This window comes from Rhinoderma darwinii, chromosome 4, assembly GCF_050947455.1.
Source record: "Rhinoderma darwinii isolate aRhiDar2 chromosome 4, aRhiDar2.hap1, whole genome shotgun sequence".
NCBI lineage: Eukaryota > Metazoa > Chordata > Amphibia > Anura > Rhinodermatidae > Rhinoderma > Rhinoderma darwinii.
In genome coordinates, this window is record NC_134690.1 from 327,500,410 (window position 1) to 327,524,183 (window position 23,774).

Sequence of the window (23,774 nt, forward strand, 5' to 3'; positions counted from 1 at the left end):
TGACATTCGTATCGTTTGGTGTAATAATTCTACAGAGTTTCCCCAATTTAAAAATCCAAGAATTTCATAAGTCAGAGAAGCAGAAGCTCTTACTATAAGTGCATGTTCAGACGTGGCGGATTTCTGCAGACACTATTTGCAGTAAAATTCTGCGGATTAGTCGTTGCGGATTCAGGTGAAGAGTACATCCTGCTCTCTTTTAAAACATTCTGTCTCAGTCTGGCTATAGACCTCAAAACACATAGGTCCAGCCAGAATGATGAAATATCCTGTTCGGGAAAGCAATCCGCAACGCAACACACATAACATCTGCGGATTTCATTGCATAATTTTGCAACTCCATTGAAGCCAATGGAGAAATTCTGCCACAAGTACGCATCAAGTCCGCAACAGCCAGTGTATGCTGCGGACACCAAATTCTGCACTGCAGCCTATGGTTGTCCGCAACGTTTTCACGAAGATAACTAAAAAGGTGTGGAAACCAATGGACAGACTGTCTGCTGCGGATTTCCAGTGCGGACTGTCCGCAGCGCAATTCCACAGCAATTTCGCCACGTGTGAACGTGCCCTAAGGGTGCAGTCACATGCAGCATATTTGTTGCAGAAATTTCTGAGAATGAAAATCAGTTTCATACATGTAAATATGGCTATTTTTGCAGCATGTGCATGGATATCTGCAAGCCTTATTCAGATGAGTGGGACAGTTTCAGGGATTTGAATGATGTGAATATAGGCACAGTGACAATTTAATTTTATCTATTATCTGTTATATTTTATTAAATAAACATTATATGTTAATTAATGACGTGTAATACCTACTCTCCTACTGACAGTTGACTTTTGGAGGCAGAGTTGCTGCTCCCTGGATGCGTGTTCGGTTGTCCTGATCAAGTATTGTAACGAAAGGGTGGTAATAGTGGCGATATCTCCTTTGATGTCCTATTACCAACTCTGACCAGTGCTGTAAAGATTTGGCCCCAAACCAATGTGTCTCAAGACCCCAAACTGTGTGGCTTGACATACCAGTCCTGAGAGGGGACCATACGCACTGTCAGACATATCCTATCAAAACTGTATCATTTTGGGTTGTATAATACCAGTGTTCACTGAAATATTTGTCTGCAAATGTTGAAGTCGCATAGGCTGCATTCACACGAGTGTATCAGATTCATGCGTGTGAAAAGCACGCGTGAATCTGGTCCGTGTGTGTTGCGTTATGCATCAGTGTGTTTTGCGAAATTTATAAGCGACGATGGGAGATACAGCGCCAGACAGGAATGTCCAGCTACCAAAGCAACTGTACGACAACCAGATCGCTCTGTTTAATGCTGCAACTCTTGCCATCGCTTGCAACTTTTGGTGGAAAATGTGGCTCGTTCTATTTGAGTGTCACTTTGTATTTCATAGTTTTAAAAAAAACAACACATTGATGCCTACACCAGTGTATAAATTATGTAAAGATAAGTAAGCCCTTCTTAGACTAGTCTTTTTTTTATATACATTAGTTGTTTTATTTTTTTTATTCATAATTCATATAATCCACAACATTTTCTTCCTTCTGGGCTTAAACTTAAGTACAATCATTGTATGCCTAATATTAACATATTTTTTGGCACCATTCATCACATGTTAATGCTGTCTTATGTTTATAAATGTTTCTGTGCCCTCGAAACAAGTTTCTTAAAGTATCTTCACCACATATAAATGTCACTGTGATTCATTGTCCATTATTTTCATTTTTCAGGTTTGCCAGGAATCTTACAATGACTCTATATGTAACGATATTCAGGAAAATAAAGAGGAGTTCAAAGCTGTACAAAGCAGGGGGTCATACATCATGTTAATCCAAATTTCCATTATGAGTCTGTTGTCAATTGTGCCAGCTCTCATTCTTGGTGCTTGGTCAGATATGGGTAGTCGCAGGGTAGGCATGATACTGCCTTGTGTCTTCTCTGTAGTGAGTGGGGGACTCTACATTGCCATATACCATGTTAAAAGCATGACCGTGTACTGGTCCTTTGCTGCTGCTGCATTGATTGGAATTTCCGGAGGTCATGTTTCCATGTTTTTAAGTGTGTTCAGCTACTTAGCTGACATAACAGAAAGTATGAATCGCACCTTTCGAATCGGCATTGCAGAATCTATGATATTTCTTGGAGGAACATTTGGCTTTCTACTCAGTGGAACCTTACTTGAGCATAGCACATTTACAATTTTATTTGGAGTCTACTGTAGCTGTAATTTTTTTGGAGCATTATATGTTTTGTTGTGGCTGAAAGAATCAAAGCCTTTAAACAGTTTTAACAGACTTCATGAAGAATACCATGTCGAAGATGAGACTTGTGATGAAAGTAAAAAAATAAATAAACCTGCAAAAAAATCAATTCTAACCTACATCAAAGATTCATTCAATACCATAGTCCAAAAGCGTGAAGGTCAAAATAGACTAAAAATCTACCTGATTTTATTGTGTGTTTTCCTGATCAATCTCTGCAATGTTGGTAAGTTACTTTACTTTATGTACTAAATATAAAATAGTATGATATGAATTTAGTGGTTTAATTTACGAAATGTGGGATGCAGATGATTAAAATCTTTAAAATCAATAAGAATTTCCAGAAACTGTGCAATATATCAAAGGGTATTTACGAACAAACTGCCACATTAAGTCACATTGAAAGATATCATGGCCACATTTAATAATATTTCTATGAATTGATTTAGCAATATTGCATGTTAAATAAATATGATATTCTTCCGTTTTTGGTTCACAGTGTTAGAAGCAATGCTAATTTCTCCTAACACAACACTAACTGAACCATATAGATGATAAAAAAAATAGAAAACAGTTGTTTCTTCCTACAATTGTCTTTTACACCTACCACCTTTGCCGACTCCCAGTAGGCTATCATCAGTCTATGTATAGCTTTGAAATATACATTATTATTTTTTTAGAAAAATGTTTATTAGTGTGCAACTTTAAAAATACTTTTTATTAAAAATTATTTTTCCTTTTTGAGATATAGCTGCTTTGTATTCTGCATACTGAGCAGCTGTATCGTGCGCTAAGACCTGAATCCATCAGGCTCTGTCGGGTTAAGTGAAAGCGGGTGCGGCGTGTCTCTGACACACATGAGCCACCTGTAATCCACCACAACTAAGTTCATAACTGCGTTTCAGAGACACGCCGCACCAGCTGACACTGAACCCATCAGTCCCGCTGACTTGACGCATACAGGATTAAGCTAGATACAGCTGCTCTGTATACAGGATACAAAGCAGTAGTATCTCAAAAAGTAAAAATTATTTTTACTAAAAAGTATATTGAAAGTTCCCCAATCACACTGATAAAAGTTTTTGTTTTTTTTAATAAAAATTATTTCAACCGTGTACATAGCCTTTAAAAATCTTTTTATATATATATATATATATATATATATATATATATATATATATATATATATATAAAAATGTGTATCAGTGGGATTGGTGCAACTTTGTAATTACATTTTATTAAAAATTATTTTTACTTTTTGAGATACAGCTGCTTTGCATCCTGTATACAGAGCAGCTGTATCTAGCGCGGAAACCTGTATCCATCAGTTTAGCGGCACTGACGGGTCCAGTGTCAGCGGGACCTCCGGGTCTCTGACATGCAAGATCCACCTGTTATCCATCACATCAAGTTATGAACAATACAAAGCAGCTGCATCTCAAAAAGTAAGGCTGGGTTCACACGTGGCGGAATTTCACTTAAATTCCGCTGCGGACACTCCGCAGCGTTAATCCGCAGCGGAGCCGTTTGTCCATTGACTTCCACTTTAATTTAGCAGTGTTCGTTTAGACGATGCGTAAAATTCCGCTGCGGAGCATAGGCTGCGGAGCGGAATTTGGTGTCCGCAGCATGCTCTGTCTGTTGCGGAGCAGTGGCGGACTCATGGTGGAATTTCTCCATTGACTTCAATGGAGATTCTAATTTCCGCAATGAAGTCCGCAGCTGTCATGCACATGTTATGTGTGCTGCGGATGCGTCTTGCTTTTTTAACTTGACATTTCTTCATTCTGGCTGGACCTATGTATTTCTAGGTCTACAGCCAGACTGAGGAAGTCAATGGGGCTCCCGTAATGACGGGAGCGTTGCTAGGAGACGTCTGTAAATAGTCACTGTCCAGGGTGCTGAAAGAGTTAAGCGATCGGCAGTAACTGTTTCTGCACCCGGGACAGTGACTACCGATCCCAATATACAGCAACCTGTAAAAAAATATAAGTACATACTAACCGAGAACTCCCTGCTTCTGTCTCCAGTCCGGCCTCCCAGGATGACGTTTCAGTCTAAGTGACGGCTGCAGCCAATCACAGGCCAAGCACAGGCTGCAGCGGTCACATGGACTGCCGCGTCATCCAGGGAGGTCGGGCTGGATGCCAAAAGAGGGACGCGTCACCAAGACAACGGCCGGTAAGTATGAATTTCTTTGACTTTCACAAGGGAAAGTGCTGTCCCTTCTCTCTATCCTGCACTGATAGGGAGAAGGGAAGTACTTTTACCGCAGTCCGCAGCAGCTAGTCCGCATCAATTTACTGCACATTTTGTGCAGATCCGCAGCAGAATCTGCAACGCAGATTCTGTGCGGCATTGATGCGGACAGTTGCGGAGGAAATCCGCCACGTGTGGTCATGCCCTTATAGTAAAAGTAAGTAATAATTTTTAATAAAATGCAATTACAAAGTTGCACCAATCATACTGATACACATTTTTATTTAAAAAACAAAAAACGCTTTAAAAGGTGTACATAGTCTTTAAATTAAGTTGCACAATTATACGAATATTTAAAATAAGCACACAGCACTGTACCGATGTGAAAAAGCAAAACTTCACTGTACTTGTTTAAAAAAGGATTAAAAGAGGAAAACTTCAGAAAAGCGGCTTTTACACAGCAGTAAAATGAAACTACTTTATTTAATTAGCGCACTGAGATGTAAGAGAAAAATACAGAAGTGCTCATTTTTACACAGCAAATAAATACATTAAATTTTAAACTGGTAATGACTGTGTGAAAGAGAAAAACATTACGAACAATGGGAGAGATTTATGAAAACTGTCTAAGAGTAAAATTGTTTTTGTTGCGCATAACAACCAATCATAGCGCAGCTTCCATTTTTCAAATGCACTATAAAGAATAAAAGCTGCACTGTGAAAAGTTGGTAAGGGCAACTTTCTTGATTCTTCCCCATTGTGTTTACACAGCAGCAAAATTATGCTGTGAATGGTGCATGAAAAATTATGCACTGGGGTTTTGTCATGCGTCACATGATTAAAAAATACACCTTATTGGCTATTCTATTTCACCTTTTTTTTTATCAGACAGGTATGAGAGCACCTGAAGCAATTCATGGGGGCAGCTGACATGCACTATTTAGTGGGGCAGCATTGGGTTTTCTTGATGCTATTTGTGTCTCCTACTGCACCTGATCAGTAATGTATTCCATTAGCCATACTATGGTCATGTTATTCAGACCTTGTATGGCAGTATGTTTTCGTTATTATATAAAATTATTATTCAGTTGTATGGCAGTATTTTTCAGTCTCTGTATGATAGCATTCTTTCAAGATATAACAAACACATTATACAATTATCTTTACATGCAAGTGTCTGACAAAGTGGTGGCAAATCAATTGGAAGTGGAGATAAGCAAGGGCTAATATATATAAGAAACATTCTGGGCACCATGTACAGTTAGGTACTAACTACATATATTAGCCCTTCTCAATGAATTAGAATATCATCAAAAAGTTAATTTATTTCAGTAGTTGAATTTAAAAAGTGAAACTCATATATTATATAGATTTATTACACACAGACTGATCTATTTCCAGCATTTTTTTCTTTTAATGTTGATGATTATGGCTAACAGTTAATGAAAACTCAAAATTTAGTCTCTCAGAAAATTTGAATATTGGGTAAAAGTTGAAGATTGTAAAAGTTGAAGATTGTGGTGTGGACTCAGGGTCTCACACTGTAATCAGTTAATCAACAGAAAACACCTGCAAAGGTTTCTTAAGCCTTTATAAAAACTGGCTTGTTGCTCAGTGGTCTAAAGTCCTGTTTACAGATGAAAGTAAATTTTGCATTTTTTGGGGAAATCAAGGGCCCAGAGTCTGGAGGAAGAGGGGTGAGGCACTCAATTCAAGTTGCTTGTGGTCCAGTGTGAAGTTTCCACAGTCAGTGATGGTTTGAGGGGCCATGTCATCTGCTGATGTTGGTCCACTCGCCTGACCCAAACCCCATAGAGAATCTATAGGGTATTGTCAAGAGGAAGATGAGAGACACCAGACCCAACAATGCAGACTAGCTGAAGGCCGCTATCAAAGCAACCCGGGCTTCCATAACACCTCTGCAGTGCCACAGGCTGATTGCCTCCATGCCACGCCACATTGATGCAGTAATTCATGCAAAAGGATCCCTGACCAAGTATTGAGTGCATATACTGCACATACTTTTCAGTAGGACAATATTTTGGTATTAAAAATCATTTTGGAAATTGGGCTTATTTAATATTCAAATTTTCTAAGATACAAAATTTTGGGTTATCATTAACTGTTAGCCATAATTAATCATCAATATTAAAAGAAAAAAATTCTGGAAATAGATTACTCTGTGTGCAATAAATCTATATAATATATGAGTTTCACTTTTTGAATTGAGTTACTGACAATTAACTTTTTGATAAAATTCTAATTCATTGAGAAGGATTTGTATGTGGAGCTCTGGGATGCCCTACATGTTTCAAGATTTCAACCATGCTTAAGAAATAAAACAAAGGAAAGGTATAATATTGTACAATAACAAAGACGTTTCCATAATTTTTCTAGTTTTCTGCAATAAGTTTAGCTCTACTTTTCAAAATTAACTCATATCCAAAAGTTTATTTTTCCTTTTTCATGTATCAAGAAAATGATTAAAGCAGATTTTCCTGCATGATATGGCAATATGTTTTTGAAATATGTTGCATCCTTTTTCAAAAAATGGATTGGCTTTGTCAAAGCATGTAGAAGGAAATTGTCTTTCTTTTAGATGAGAGATTATAAACTGTTCTAAATAGGTTTTTTTAAGGCACGACAAAAGTATGTATTAGGCTCTGTTCCTATGTATAAGCTGGAGGTATACGTCAGGAGTATTCCCCGAGGTATACTGTAACTCATACATAGTCATAAAGTGGCATACATCGGAAATTGTTTTTAAGAAATGCACATATTATTCTAGAATTTTTTTTGAAAGAAAATACAGATGTCAACCTTTTACATGGTTTAGCACGTGTTAGAAAGTAGAAAAAAAAGAAACAACTCCTAAATGTATACCTAAAATGTCAAAATGAAATGAGAATCACAAAAAGTTTTTAATTATTTTTAGTTGTTTTGTTTATTTATTTTCATTTGTAGTGAAATGATATTTTCCAGCATGATTGACCCTTCAAAACTGCTGACAGCGCTACATAGAGGACGGAGAGAGCAGCGTAACCACACCTGTAGTGACAGTCATCCAGGTTGCATGACTGAGAATCTACGTTTTAATGCGACCGGAGCTGTAATTGCGAGTGCCACAGAGGCGGCACTTAATGTTTATTGCTCCGGCCTCTCTTCACTGAAAGCTTACCAGCCCTGTCTGATCTGTTTTGAGTGACGGCTTTAGTGTTTAGCCAGGAGATTGCTAAAGCCATCAGAGCAGAGAGGCTTTCATGGCTATAGAGTAAGTGGACCCACTAGGCCGCTCCGCCCTGGTGGAGTAGCAGCTGGCCAAACAACAGTCAATGATAGTCTTAAGGACAAGAGTACCTGGATAAAAGATTTGGTAGACACTTGGCGTGGCAGACACTTTGTGTAGCAGACACTTGGTGTAGCAGACACTTGGCACAGATGACACTTGGCACAGATGACACTTGGTATAGATGATACTTTTGCACAGATTATAAACTCGACTCTGACTTTAGACTTTGCACTGGAACAAACACAAATACTGGATACTGGATACGGGATACCGGATACGAGAACACAGGATACAACTAAGGGACCATTTGCAATAACAAACATGGGCAGACACACCAATGCTCAGGCAAGGGGGAAGATTGCAGAGTCCTTTTTATAACGCAGGGTGTGTAGGGATTGGATAGGGAGCTTTTTACAGGTGTGCGCGCTGGCCCTTAAAGGGAACCTGTCACCAACATTTCACCTATTGAACTTTACTTCTCCCTCACTGGCTGTTATCCCCTCTCCTAAACTCCTCCTCCGACTGTAAATAACGGTCTGCAAACATTTTGCGCCTTTTATCGTAATAATCCGGTGTCCCTTTGTGCGATCACACCAGAAGAGGACATCAATGCACAAGCAAGGATTTTGTGTGCTGGGGAAGGCAAGGAGATATCAATCAAAAGTAAGGAGGCGGGTAAACTCGGAAAGACTTGAGTAATGAAGATATGACTCTTTTCAAACGAAGATTTTACTCTTTTCAAACGAAGATTTGACTCTTTTCAAACGAAGATTTGACTCTTTTATGCTCATTAGCATATGGTGTGGGAACACTAAAAAGTTGAATACTAAAGCTACAGAGCCGACAAAGCATACAATTATAGGTTATATAGAAATTATTTTTCACCCTCTACCACCAGGTATTGCTGGTTTAATAGGTGAAATGCTGGTGACAGGTTCCCTTTAAAGGCCAGGAACAAGCACGCGTGCGCATCCTAAGCAAGACAGTGGAGTAGAGGGCCCGCATGGGCTGCCGTCTCTGAGGAGGGAGACGCCGGATGGAGCTCATCGTTCTGCGGTCGTGGGTAAATGATGCCGGTTCTCCGAGTCCATTACAGGGGCCACTTGTGATCGCAGTGCCGGGGACATTAAAAGGTAGATTTCTCAGTCATGCAACCTGCATTACCTTCACCACAGGTATGGTTACCCTGCTTTGCCCTTTCTCTTTACCTTAGGATAAATATAGCTAATTCTTTACCTTAGGATAAATATAGCTAATAGGGCAATCAGATAAATTCACTGTCCAGCATTCACACTATTTTAATAATCATTATTGTTGATAAGAACAGCAATTAAGCCACTGCTTCTTTTTTAAATTTAGTGATTAATTTAGATTTTTCCATTTCTACTACAATGAAATAAAAAGGCAGCTCACATGCTGCTAATATCACTCCAAGACTTCACACGGTGTAAGAACGGCTGTCCCAACTCAAAGACTGTAACAAAAAAGTGTAATACAAAACTATTTTAAGGCAAACATCAAATTGCTCTATTATACTTCGCAAAGCATATCTACAGTAAAATCCACTTACTCATTTTAAGCCATATGTATAAGAACCCATAAGTGTTTTTAAAAGTGTAAGCGGCTTTTACCTCTTTGGATAGGGCAGTTTCCCAGACTATTGACCCTTTTAGTCAGTCCAAAAGGTTGCTTAGTCTTGCCTAATGTAACATATGTGGATGTGATTAGAAAAAATTCCTAACTGCAAGTGATGTTTCGTTTTTCTTTATCACACTTGCAGCTAAGATTCTCCTCATATATTAACTCCTTTCCCATATTGTGCCATATATAAACATCCTGATGATCCCACATGCACCAATGATTGAGAGCAGCAATGCCCAAAATCAGAGAAAGCTTCTGGTCTGAGCTGTTTCACCCAACCTTAAGCCTGAGAATGATCCCCAGCAATGTCCTTTGCTTAAGTATACCCTAAGGCTACATTCACGTGTCAGGGAAAAATGGGCGTGTGATGGTCTTTTTTTGACGGCCATCACACGGTTGTCTTCAGTACAATGTAGTTCTATGGCTGTATTCACAAGGCCGTTTTTTTTCACGGCCTGTAAATACTGGCCGTTAAAAAGTAGGACATGTCCTATCTTTGGCTATTTTCACGGCCAGATGGCCCCCATAGAACTCAATAGATCATTTATCTGACGTTTTTCAGGAATCAATCCTTGTGACGGCCATTAAAAACTGATCCTGGCCATCACAAGAGGATTTCCTGGGCACAGTGCTACATAATTCGCTGAGCTTGGGGAAGCCCTTGACGTCACTATCCATATATGGACAGTGATGTCAGGGCTTTCAACTATGGAGTCCCCGGTCAGAGCATTGTGTGCTCTCTGGCTGGGGACTCCAGTCTTGAGAAAGACCTTAACGTCACTGTCCATATATGGACAGTGACCATTAGGGGCTTTGAGATGCTGCAATCCCCAGCCAGAGCATCAGCAAATCTCTGAACAGGGATTCCACTCCTAGAGAGAGCCCATGAGGTCACTGTCCATATATGGACAGTGACGTCAGAGGCTCCTCCAGCAGCAGAATCCCTGGCCAGAGCGTCGGCAACATTCTGGCCAGGGATTCTGCACCTAAAGGAGCCCCTGGCATCACTATCCATTTATGGACAGTGACATCAGGGGCTCCCCGTGGAGCAGAATCCCTGGCCAGAGCATTGCCGATGCTTTGGCTGGGGATTTCGCTCCTAGAGGGAGGCACTGCGTCACTATGGGATTCCGCTTTATTGACAGTGACTTCATGGGCTCCCTCCAGGAGCGGAATCCCCAGCCAGAGCATTGCCGACCCACTGTCCGGGGATTCCGCTGCTGGAGGAGCCCCTGGCATCACTATCCATGTATGGACAGTGACGTCAGGGTTTCCTTATTGAGCGTTTTTTCCAGCCAAAGTGTTGCCGACGCTCTGGCCGGTGATTCTGCTCCTGGAAGAGCTCCTGAAGTCACTATCCGTATATGGACACTATCCATAGATTCTGCTCCAGGGGCTTCACGTCCATTTTTGGTCTTTTTGTCACCATATATGGAGAGTGACGTCATGGGCTCCTTCAGGAGCGGAATCCCTGGCCAGAGCATTGGCAACACTCTGGCTGGGGATTTCATGCCTAAATGGAGCCCCAATGGTGCTATCTACACGGGAAGGGTATAGCGCTATCTACAGGGTGGGGTATGTGTGGCTATCCACAGGGTGGGTTGTGTGACTCTATCTACAGGGGGGAAAGTGGCACTATCTACCGGGGAAAGTGTGGCGCTATCTACAAGGGAGAAAGTGTGGCGCTATCTACAGGGGGAAAGTGTGGTGCTATCTACAGGGGGAAAGCGTGGAGCTATATACTGGGGGGGGTGTGGAACTATCTAGGGGGGTGTGGCGCTATCTTCAGTGGGCACTGTCACACTATCTACAGGGGCGTTGCAGCACTGTCTACATGGGCACTGGGGTGTTTTCAGGGGGTGTAGACAAAAAAACCCTGACAAATGAAATCTATCAGTTTTTTTTAGTGGCCATGAAAAATATATGGAAATGGATGACAAGCGGTTATTAAAAACGGACTGGAAATGGAGGACACACTGATGCAAAACGGCCATGAAAAACTGACAGTTTATCAGATTTTAATGCCCATTTTTTTTTTTTACTGTCGTGTGAATGTAGCCTAAGAAATGACTACACCGCGTCCCAAATTATTATGCAAATGTTATTTTTCGCTGATTTTCCTAAATAGTCGATGCAAATAACAGTCAGTATAATCTTCAAGCCATCAACCGTTGGAGTATAATGCAAATTTTATTGAACAAATCTCCTAATGATAACAGATTTTTTTTTAGAAGTAAAAAACTCAAAATGCACTGTTTCAAATTATTATGCACAACAGAGATAAAAACATTTTAAAGGTTGTAAAGAGAACTAAAATGGTAATTTGTTGAATTTGCAGCATCAGGAGGTCATATTTACAGAAATCAAAAGCTCTTTCAATCAAAAAAAACTTAACAGGCCAAGTAACATTTTAACATAGGACCCCCTTCTTTGAGATCACCTTCACAATTCTTTCATCTATTGAATTTGTGAGTATTTGGACAGTTTCTGCTTGAATATCTTTGCAGGATGTCAGAATAGCCTCCCAGAGCTTCTGTTTTGATGTGAACTGCCTCCCACCCTCATAGATATTTTGCTTGAGGATGCTCCAAAGGTTCTCAATAGGGTTGAGGTCAGGGGAACATGGGGGCCACACCATGAGTTTCTCTCCTTTTATGCCCATAGCAGCCAATGACACAGAGGTATTCTTTGCAGCATGAGATGGTGCATTAAATGCATGAAGATAATTTTGCTATGGAAGGCACGGTTCTTCTTTTTGTACCACGGAAGAAAGTGATAAGTCATAAACTCTACGTACTTTGCAGATGTCATTTTCACACCGTCAGGGACCCTAAAGGGGCCTACCAGCTCTCTCCCCATGATTCCAGCCCAAAACATGACTCCGCCACCTCCTTGCTGACGTCGCAGCCTTGTTGGGACATGGTGGCCATTCACCAACCATCCATTACTCCATCCATCTGGATCATCCAGGGTTGCACGGCACTCATCAGTAAACAACATGGTTTGAAAATTAGTCTTCATGTATTTCTGAGCCCACTGCAACCATTTCTGCTTGTGAGCATTGTTTAGGGGTGGCCGAATAATAGCTTTATGCACACTTGCAAACCTCTGGAGGATCCTACACCTTGAGGTTCGCGTTACTCCAGAGGCACCAGCGGCTTCAAATACTGTTTGCTGATTTACAATGGCATTTTAGCAGCTGCTCTCCTAATCCTATTAATTTGTCTGGCAGAAACCTTCCTCATTATGCCTTTATTTGAACTAACACGTCTATGCTCTGAATCAGCCACAAATCTTTTCACAGTACGATGATCACGCTTACGTTTTCTTGAAATATCCAATGTTTTCATACCTTGTCCAAGGTATTGCATTATTTCACGCTTTTCGGCAGCAGAGAGATCCTTTTTCTTTCCCATGTTGCTTGAAACCTTTGGCCTGCTTAATAATGTGGAATGTCCTTCTTAAGTAGTTTTCCTTTGATTGGGCACACCTGGCAAACTAATTATCACAGGTGTCTGAGATTGATTACAATGATCCAAAGAGCCCTAAGACACAATACCATCCATGAGTTTAATTGAAAACCCGATAATTAAATGTTTATGACACTTAAATCCAATGTGCATAATAATTTGGAACACGGTGTATGCACAAAACTATGCAAAGGCTTAATGGACTGTCCTACAGAGAGAAGTCAGTGTATTAAGTAAAACATATATTTTTTTAAAAATCAAGCCAAGTCTGAAGTTAAAATTTTTCAATGGAACTAAAAAAAGTTAAATAATATAAAAAAAGTTAAGAAATATTAGTGCATTTACAGAATAAAATAAATGTATTCATTATGCACCACATTAATATGAATAATAATATGAGACATTACTATAATAACTTATTTAGTAGGGCTCTGTAATTTGTCAGATGTTAAAGGGAATGTGTCGCTAGAAATTTTTTTATTTTTTTTTAGTTAAACAATTAGTGTATAGGTGATTAAACATTGTTCGAATTTTTTTAATTTTTTTCACGAGTCAGGAAATATTATAAATTAGATTCTAATTTATAATATTTCCCAGCGCTGGTCACTAGATGGAGCAATTCCCAAAATTGCAGCATTGCATGTGGTAAAGCAACCACATTGCTTTATGCTGCAAAATTTGAGAAAACTCACTCGCTCTAGTGAGCTCTCAGAATCCCCCTAGTGCCGGGAGAAACGAGGGGATTGAACGGTCAAACCTCCTACACTGTGTGTCGCCATTTTTTGAGCTAACACACAGTGTAGTAGGTTAACATACAGTAGTAAACACACAGTAAAACACATACATACACAGACCTAACTTACCTTCTCCTGCTGCCTCCACTCCAAGTGCACAAGTCCGGAAGCCGCAACCGGAAGTAGTAATCTTACTGTCCGGCCGCGACTTCCGGTCCACAAGAAAATGGCGCCGGACGTCGCACAGTTCAATTTGGACTGTGTGGGAGCAGAGCATGCACCGTTCCCACACAGACGGCGTATAGCATAGTGGATGGAACGGGCCCCGTTCGCATTCACTATGGGACTGTATGTGCCGTATTTCATGTCTGTATGTGTCGTTGCTCGACACATACAGAGATGGAAAAAAAAATGGCAGCCCCCATGGACAAGAAAAAGTGGAAAAATAAAAAAAGTAAAACACAAACACACAAATAAATAAAAAAAATGTTAATAAAACACTAAAAGCAAATTGATCTAGAATTTTTTTTTTTCGTGACACTGGTCCTTTAAAAGCACACTTTTGATTAGCTGTTTGCAATTTGTCGCAGGCCCATCTAAAAAAAGTTGTAAAGCAGCTAAACCTCACAAAAGGACCAGTTTTGCCGCAAAACTCGAACCTAGTTCAATTATCTCTAATGGCAAGTACAACATGTCATCTGAATGGAACAAATATACAGTATGTTAGCCTAGTGGTTATTTAGTAACAAATATTGGAAAAACACATTTTACCAATAATAAAATGTCACTTTCTGCTCAATTTGGGATGTAATCCACATACCACTATTCCATATACCATCAAAAAATGTATCAAGGGTTTGTCAGCTGTTTGAACGGACCGCGCAATCCGGTCAGCGCTGTTACCTTGTTATTTCCTACACAGCTCCACACTGTACAACCCCGACACATTCCTTGCGGCAGAGCACAGTACTACAGCTTGCTCCCATTTAAGTGAACTTGTTGTATAGTGGATCAACATTTTCATAGGATTATATTAAATCGAAACTCTAGTGAAAAGCAAAATTTCCTTTGTGAATTCTTATCTATCATGATATCCAAAGCCAGTTCTGTTACTTCTGGCTGTCTATATGATAACATATCCACCAGAATTTGTCTGAGGCATTGCGTAGCAACAGTCTAAGTATACAATGGATGACATTAACAGATCTCTGTCATTCTGTGTGATATTCCATTTTCAAGAGATTGTCCAGACCTCTTCCTGTCCCCGGTAGATGATGCATCGGTATTTACATATAATTATCTGTTTTGTGCTGTGGCTAGATGTTTCAATGCTTCCTGCTGTAGGAAACTAGCAAGCAATATGGCAAGCAAATACTAAATTAGAAATATTCAAGCACACAAGTTAGACTCTGTTTACAGTCCCTATTGCAAATCACGTCAGATTTGACAGGACAAATAGAGCTGTATGCAGCCCTATTCTTCCCGTCAAAACCATTATAAATAGTCAATGGGGGTCGCTGGGTGCGGTATCCATAGATTCAGAGATCCAGCACTGCCTTGTGGTGTTTGTTATATACAAAGACCACACCCTAGATTTGAACAAAGCCTTAAATACATCTTGTATATATATATATATATATATATATATATATATATATATATATATATATATATACATATATATATTGTGTATATACATACATATATATATATATATATATATATATATATATATATATATATATATACAGTGAAGGAAATAAGTATTTGATCCCTTGCTGATTTTGTAAGTTTGCCCACTGTCAAAGACATGGACATTCTAGAATTTTTAGGCTAGGTTAATTTTACCAGTGAGAGATAGATTATATTTAAAAAAAACCAGAAGAAAACATAGTCAAAATTATATATATTTATTTGCATTGTGCACAGAGAAATAAGTATTTGATCCCCTACCAACCATTAAGAGTTCAGCCTCCTCCAGACCAGTTACACGCTCCAAATCAACTTGGTGCCTGCATTAAAGACGGCTGTCTTAAATGGTCACCTGCATAAAAGACTCCTGTCCACAGACTCAATTAATCAGTCTGACTCTAACCTCTACAACATGGGCAAGACCAAAGAGCTTTCTAAGGATGTCAGGGACAAGATCATAGACCTGCACAAGGCTGGAATGGGCTACAAAACCATAAGTAAGACGCTGGGTGAGAAGGAGACAACTGTTGGTGCAATAGTTAGAAAATGGAAGACATACAAAATGACTGTCAATCGACATTGATCTGGGGCTCCTTGCAAAATCTCACCTCGTGGGGTATCCTTGATCCTGAGGAAGGTGAGAGCTCAGCCGAAAACTACATGGGGGGAACTTGTTAATGATCTCAAGGCAGCTAGGACCACAGTCACCAAGAAAACCATTGGTAACACATTACGCCGTAATGGATTAAAATCCTGCAGTGCCTGCAAGGTCCCCCTGCTCAAGAAGGCACATGTACAGGCCCGTCTCAAGTTTGCAAATGAACATCTGGATGATTCTGAGAGTGATTGGGAGAAGGTGCTGTGGTCAGATGAGACTAGAATTGAGCTCTTTGGCATTAACTCAACTCGCCGTGTTTGGAGGAAGAGAAATGCTGCCTATGACCCAAAGAACACCGTCCCCACTGTCAAGCATGGAGGTGGAAACATTATGTTTTGGGGGTGTTTCTCTGCTAAGGGCACAGGACTACTTCACCGCATCAATGGGAGAATGGATGGAGCCATGTACCGTCAAATCCTGAGTGACAACCTCCTTCCCTCCACCAGGACATTAAAAATGGCTCGTGGCTGGGTCTTCCAGCACGACAATGACCCAAAACATACAGCCAAGGCAACAAAGGAGTGGCTCAAAAAGAAGCACATTAAGGTCATGGAGCGGCCTAGCCAGTCTCCAGACCTTAATCCCATCGAAAACATATGGAGGGAGCTGAAGATCCGAGTTACCAAGCGACAGCCTCGAAATCTTAATGATTTACAGATGATCTGCAAAGAGGAGTGGGCCAAAATTCCATCTAAAATGTGTGCAAACCTCATCATCGACTACAAAAGACGTCTGACTGCTGTGCTTGCCAACAAGGGTTTTGCCACCAAGTATTAAGTCTTGTTTTCCAAAGGGATCAAATACTTATTTCTCTGTGCACAATGCAAATAAATATATATAATTTTGACAATGTGATTTTCTTTTTTTTTTTTTATATATAATCTATCTCTCACTGGTAAAATTAACCTAGCCTAAAAATTCTAGACTGTTCATGTCTTTGACAGGGGGCAAACTTACAAAATCAGCAAGGGATCAAATACTTATTTCCTTCACTGTATATATAAACTGCTTTAGCTTGCACATCATTTCAATGACCCACACTGATTCTATGATTTCTACTAATGAAGACTGCTCCACTGGAAATTGGAGCTTTGTACTTTTCAGTAGTTCTTTAACCCTTTCATGACCAAGGGTCATTAATGCCCCTGTGTCCAGGTCAAATTTTCCATTTTTGATATGCACTTCTTTAAACGATAATATCTTTGAAACCGCTTTGAATATCACAACTATTTTTCTTTGTTGTTTTTTTACAAGACATATGAGGCTTTCATTATCTAGATTAGTTTAATTATTTCAGTGTTTTTAATTTGTATTATGAGCAGACAAATCACTAAAAATGTTAAAAACAAACATTTTGTAATTTTTATATATATACATATATATATATATATATATATATATATATATACACATACACTGTAGTGCTCTCTAACAATTAGTCCTCTTCTCTCTCCGCCACCCTGGATCGCTGTGAGGGGAGAGTAAAGAGGGCTACATACACACGACCGTGAAAACAATGGCAGTCAACAACAAATCAACTGTCAGTTTTTCATGGTTGTTTTGCATCAAAGTGTCTCAAAATTTGAATCCATTTCCCGGCCGTCTGACCGTTTTTAACCGCCATTTGCCATCCGTCTGAAAACATCACAGTGCCCATGTAGATAGTGACGCAATAACACTGTAGATAGTGCCACATTGCCCACATAAATAGTGCCAGTGCCCACAGTAAATAGTGCCACAGTGCCCACATGGTGCCACAGTTCTCCCTATAGATAATGCTCACATAGTGCCACACACAGTGCCCATGCGGATAGCGACACAGTATCCCCTATATATAGCACCGCCCTGAAGATAGCATCACACCCCCTGTAAATAGGACCACCCCCTGTAGATAGCAAAATCCCAGCTTTATTAAGCAACATCCCCGTTGCAGATAGGGCCACCCCCCCATAAATGGCACCCCCTTCCTGTAAATAGCACCAATGAAGCTCCCTGTAGGAGCGGAATCCCTCTGTCTGAAGATTCCGCTCCTACAGGAAGTCCCTGAAGTCTCTGTCCATATATGGACAGTGACGTCAGGGGTTAACTCTAAAAGCAGAATTCCCTGCCAGAGCGGGGATTCCGATCCAGGAGTAGCCCCTGATGTCACTGTCCATTTATAGATAGTGACACCAGTGGCTTCTCTAGTAGAGGAATCCCTGACACAGAGCGGTCTGACACCGGGGATTCCGCTCCTAGAGAGAGCCGCTGACGTCATTGTCAATATATGGATAGTGACATCAGGGGCTCTCTCTAGAAGCGGAATCGCCAGGCCAGTGTGATCTGACACCAGGGATTCCGCTCCTAGAGTCAGTTCAGTTGGCGCTATCTACAGTGGGTCATGTGATGCTAACTACAGCGGGGGGGGGGGGTTCTATCAGCAGGGGGGGTGGTGGCACTATCTACAGCGGGGATGGGGAGACAGTGGGGCTCCCTCTAGGAGGGGAATCCTCGGCCAGACTGCTGGCCAGGGATTCCTATGCTGGAGGGAGCTTTGGTGGCACTATCTACAGACGGTTTTGCGCTGCCTACAGGGTGTTGTGGGTGGCACTATCTACAGTGGGGGATGTATTCCCCTGTCAATGCCCCGGCCGACATGAGCGTGCATTGCTGCTCATCCTGAAGCAGCATTGCACTCATTAAACCCCTTCCAGGCTGTCAGCGTTTATGCAGATGTTAACTGCACGGGGCATCAGCAGTTAGAACGTATACAGCCATATCAGTCGTGAAGGGGTTAAACTGTTTTGCATACATTCAGTCATAGCACAAATGATATAAATTATTTTGTGTAATTAAACTTAGTTTTTTGGGTTTTCTATGTGACTGCACAAAATACTTTTATAGCTGGTCTCAGATGTCATTGTATTTAGAGAAAGCCTTTCTATAATAGCAAAGTGCTGTACTGCAGCAAAATTGATTTTGAGTCTGTCTCATTACATAAAATGGATGCTTGAATATTTCTTCATTCCTAGGACTAACAAGTTACTTTCTTTGGAAAAAGCCAAGTTTCATTAGTAGTAATGCAGTTAAATTATCCATGCAATTATTTTCAACTGGCTAGCATTCTAGGAAAATAAAAGGCTTAAGTAAAAAGAGCAGTTAAAATCGTGACAGCATTTTGGAGAAAGGAAGTAATGTCTCTGTGGTTCTTTAATAACAAATGTTAGTTAATTTCCGTTAGTCGTAATTCACTAAAAATTACTTATTGTGTTTTAAAGTTTTCTTTCTTTTTCTGTTTAGGAAAAATACTTGAATTTTAGGTAGATTAATACAGTACTCCTTGAATATTCTTGACCCACATGACAATCCACCTGTTATCCACCACATCTAAGTTATGAACTTAGATGTGATGGATAACAGCTCAATCCTGCATGTGCCGCTAACCTGACGGATACAGGGTTTAGCGCTAGATACAGCTGCTATGCATACAGGATACAAAGCAGCTGTATGTCAAAAAGTAAAAGTAGTTTTTAATAAAAAGTATTTAGAAAGTTGCACAAAACACAGTGATAGACATTTAAAATATATATATATATATATATATATATATATATATATATATATATATATATATATATATATATATATAAATTTAAAAGATTTAAAAGATAGCCTTTAAGCAACTTTCTAATTACACATTTCCTACCATTTGGCTGCTATAAAATCTGTGCAACTCCTGTAGACAGCTGCAAGTTCTAACTAAAATCTGTCAGTACACTGCTCTTGACAGGTGACTCAACTGCTCTCCTCTCCCCTCTTTCAGCAATAGAAAGGTGAAGAATGGTGGTAAACAGCAGATCAGAGTATGGAGAAAACATATTGATAGGTTGTGTGTAGAGATGAGCGAACCGGGACAACCGAACCCGGTTTCGGTCCGAACTTCCGGAAAAGTTCGGTTCGCAGCGAATCCGAACTTCACCGGGTTCGGCCGAACCCGTTTTGACCGAACCCGGTCAAAAACATTATACAAATCGGCAGCCACTTGTCTCTATCAATCACTGATAGAGAAAAGAGGCTGCTGATTAAAAATAAAATAAAAAGCATTTCATACGTACCCGGTCGTTGTCTTGGTGACGAGTCCCTCTTCTTCCTCCAGTCCGACCTTTTCTGACGCGGCAGCCTGTGATTGGCTGCAGAGGCCTCTGCAGCCTGTGATTGGCTGCAGAGGCCGCGGCAGCCTGTGATTGGCTGCAGCGCTCACATGGGCTGCATCGTCATCAAGGGATGTCGAGAGGGACGCGTCACCAAGGCAACGGCCAGGAGACCGGACTGGAGGAAGCAGGGAGCTCCCGGTAAGTATGAATGTCTTTTTTTTTACAGGTACTGTGATCGGTAGTCACTGTCCAGGGTACTGAAACAGTTACTGCCGATCAGTTAACTCTTTCAGCACCCTGAACAGTGACTATTTAGGGTATGTGCACACACACTAATTACGTCCGTAATTGACGGACGTATTTCGGCCGCAAGTACCGGACCGAACACAGTGCAGGGAGCCGGGCTCCTAGCATCATAGTTATATACAATGCTAGGAGTCCCTGCCTCTCTGCAGGACAACTGTCCCGTACTGTAATCATGTTTTCAGTACGGGACAGTAGTTCCACGGAGAGGCAGGGACTCCTAGCATCGTACATAAATATGATGCTAGGAGCCCGGCTCCCTGCACTGTGTTCGGTCCGGTACTTGCGGCCGAAATACGTCCGTCAGTTACGGACGTAATTAGTGTGTGTGCACATACCCTTACTGACATCGCCTAGCAACGCTGCCGTAATGACGGGTGCACACATGTAGCCACCCGTCATTACGGGGCCTCATGCACACGACCATAAAAACACCCGTTATCACGGGTCGTAATTACGACCCGAAATAGCGGGCCCATAGACTTCTGTTAGCCACGGGTACCTTCCCGTTTTCTCACGGGAAGGTGCCCGTGCCGTTAAAAAGATAGAACATGTTCTATTTTTTTATTTTACGGGCCGTGCTCGTAATTTACGACTCGTAACTACGAGCACGGCCGGCCACGGGCAGCCGGCCGCTTTTGCGAACCGTGCTGTCATTATAATTATAGCAGCACGGCCCATAAAATAGAAAAATAGAACATGTTCTATTTTTTTAACGGCACGGGCACCTTCCCGTGAGAAAACGGAAAGGTACCCGTGGGTAACAGAAGTCTATGAGCCCGTTATTGCGGGTCGTAATTCCGACCCGCAATAACGGGTGTTTTTACGGTCGTGTGCATAATGGGAGCACGGCTCGGAAAAACGAACGGCTGCCCGTGCTCATCTCCTGAAATACTCTGTGCTGCCTTAAACTCTGTGGACAGGTCAGGATCCTGTTTATTTTAAATGCTGCTAGGGAACCCGCTCGATCCACTATATAAGGCTACGCTACAGTGCAGCATTTAAAAGAAACAGGATCCTGACCTGTCCACAGAGTTTAAGGCAGCACAGAGTATTTCAGGAGATGAGCGTGCAGATTCAGTGCTGCTGTGAACTCTGCTCTTACCATTACGTAGCTCTCAGTCTGTTACCTCTCCTCCACTCCTGTCCTCAAGAACACCTTCACATGATTGGCAAGTCACCACGTAATGGTAAGAGCAGAGTTCACAGCAGCACAGAGTATTTCAGGAGATGAGCATGCGGATCTTGTGCGTGGTGGTGACTTGCCAATCATGTGAACGTGTTATAGAGGACAGGAGTGGAGGAGATGTAACAGACTGAGCTACGTAATGGTAAGAACAGAGTTCACAGCACAGAGTATTTCAGGAGAGGAGCTTGCAGATTCAGTGCTGCTGTGAACTCTGCTCTTACCATTACGTAGCTCAGTCTGTTACCTCTCCTCCACTCCTGTCCTCAATAACACCTTCACATGATTGGCAAGTCACCACCCCGCACAAGATCTGCACGCTCATCTCCTGAAATACTCTGTGCTGCTGTGAACTCTGCTCTTACCATTACGTGGTGACTTGCCAATCATGTGAAGGTGTTCTGGAGGACAGGAGTGGAGGAGAGGTAACAGACTGAGAGCTACGTAATGGTAAGAGCAGAGTTCACAGCAGCACTGAATCTGCATGCTCATCTCCTGAAATACTCTGTGCTGCCTTAAACTCTATGGACAGGTCAGGATCCTGTTTCTTTTAAATGCTGCACTGTAGCGCAGCCTTATATAGTGGATCGAGCGGGTTCCCCAGCAGCATTTAAAAGAAACCGTGTTTGTGTATGTGTGTGTTTGTGTATATATGTGTGTTTGGGTATGTGACTTTGTCTGTTTTTGTTTTTATATGTGTGTTTGTGTATATGTGTGTGTGTGTATATATGGGTGTGTTTGTGTATATGCGTTTGTGTATATGTTTGTGTATATATGGGTGTATTTGTGTATATGTTTGTGTGTAGATGTTTGTGTGTGTTTTTGTATATGTGTGTGTTTGTGTATATGTGTGTATATGGGTGTGTGTTTGTGTGTATATATGGGTGTGTTTGTGTATATGTGTTTGTGTATATGTGTGTTTGGGTATGTGTGTTTTTGTTTGTATATGTGTTTGTGTATATGTGTTCGTGTATGTGTGTGTATAACTGTGTGTGTGTGTGTGTGTGTTTGGATATGTGTTTTTGTTTGTATATGTGTGAGTTCGTGTATATGTGTGTGTGTTTGTCTGTTTATGTGTGTGTGTGTGTGTGTATATCTTGTTGTGTTTGTGTATATATGTGTGTGTCTGTGTATGGTTGTTTGTTTGTGTGTGCGTGTATATATGTGTGTAGGTGAGTAGAAGTATTGGTATTGTTCACATTGATAACTGTTTTTTTATGTTGTTGCAGATTTTGATGTACCGATTGGACTACATCTTCGATTCGTTGGACTACTGCGTAGATATACGTTTTTTCAAATTTTAATAAAATGGTTAACGAGGGTTTTGTTGGGGATTTCTTATTTCAATAAAAAATAATTGTCTTTGTGTTTTTTTTTAAACTTTATTAGTGCCTAGATAATGGCAGTTGGCTGATTGACAGCGTCCATTATTAAAGCGGTACTTAGTGTTAGCCGGTGCAGAGGTTAGCACTAACCACCCATTATTACCCCGGTACCCACCACCACCAGGGGTGCCGGGAAGAGCTTGGTACGATCCAGTACCCGACCATCTGTTGTGATGGTCGGGTACTGGGGCGGCCGTAGGCTGGTATTATGAGGCTGGGAAGGGCCAAAATCAGTGGACCTTCCCACCCTTGTAATGCTAGGCTGCTGCTGCTGTGTTGTATCGGGCTGGTTATAAAAATGGGGGGGACCCCCACGTCGTTTTTTTTTTTGAATTTAACAAATTTAGCAATAGACGGGTCCCCCACATTTTTAATAACCAGCCATATACAAGGCCGCAGCAGTCTGGCATTACATTGGTGGGAAGGGCCACTGGTTTTGTCCATTCCCAGGCTAATAACACTGTGTTGTATGTGGCTCGTTATGATAAATTGGGTGGAACCCCATGTCTTTAAAAAAAAAAAAATTTAAATAAATAATTTAAAAAAATGACGTGGGGTCCCCCCCACTTTTATAACCAGCCAGATACAACACAGCAGCAGCAGCCTAGCATTACAAGGGTGGGAAGGTCCACTGTTTTGGCCCTTCCCAGCCTCATAATACCAGCCTGCGGCCGCCCCAGAGCACGACCATCACAACAGATGGTCGGGTACTGGATCGTACCTGGCTCTTCCCGGCACCCCTGGTGGTGGTGGGTACCGGGGTAATAATGGTGGTTAGTGTTAGCCTCTGCACCGGCTAACACTAAGCC

General features: G+C 41.1%; 1 protein-coding gene across 1 annotated transcript in view; it reads left to right on the plus strand.

Moving 5' to 3' along the window:
- LOC142761238 (proton-coupled folate transporter-like) overlaps nt 1-23,774 on the plus strand; it is a 399,800-nt gene that overhangs the window by 63,108 nt on the left and 312,918 nt on the right. Inside the window, exon 2 of the mRNA XM_075864431.1 lies at nt 1,745-2,501. Coding sequence (XP_075720546.1) covers nt 1,745-2,501 — 757 coding nt within the window. The remainder of the gene's footprint in view (nt 1-1,744; nt 2,502-23,774) is intronic.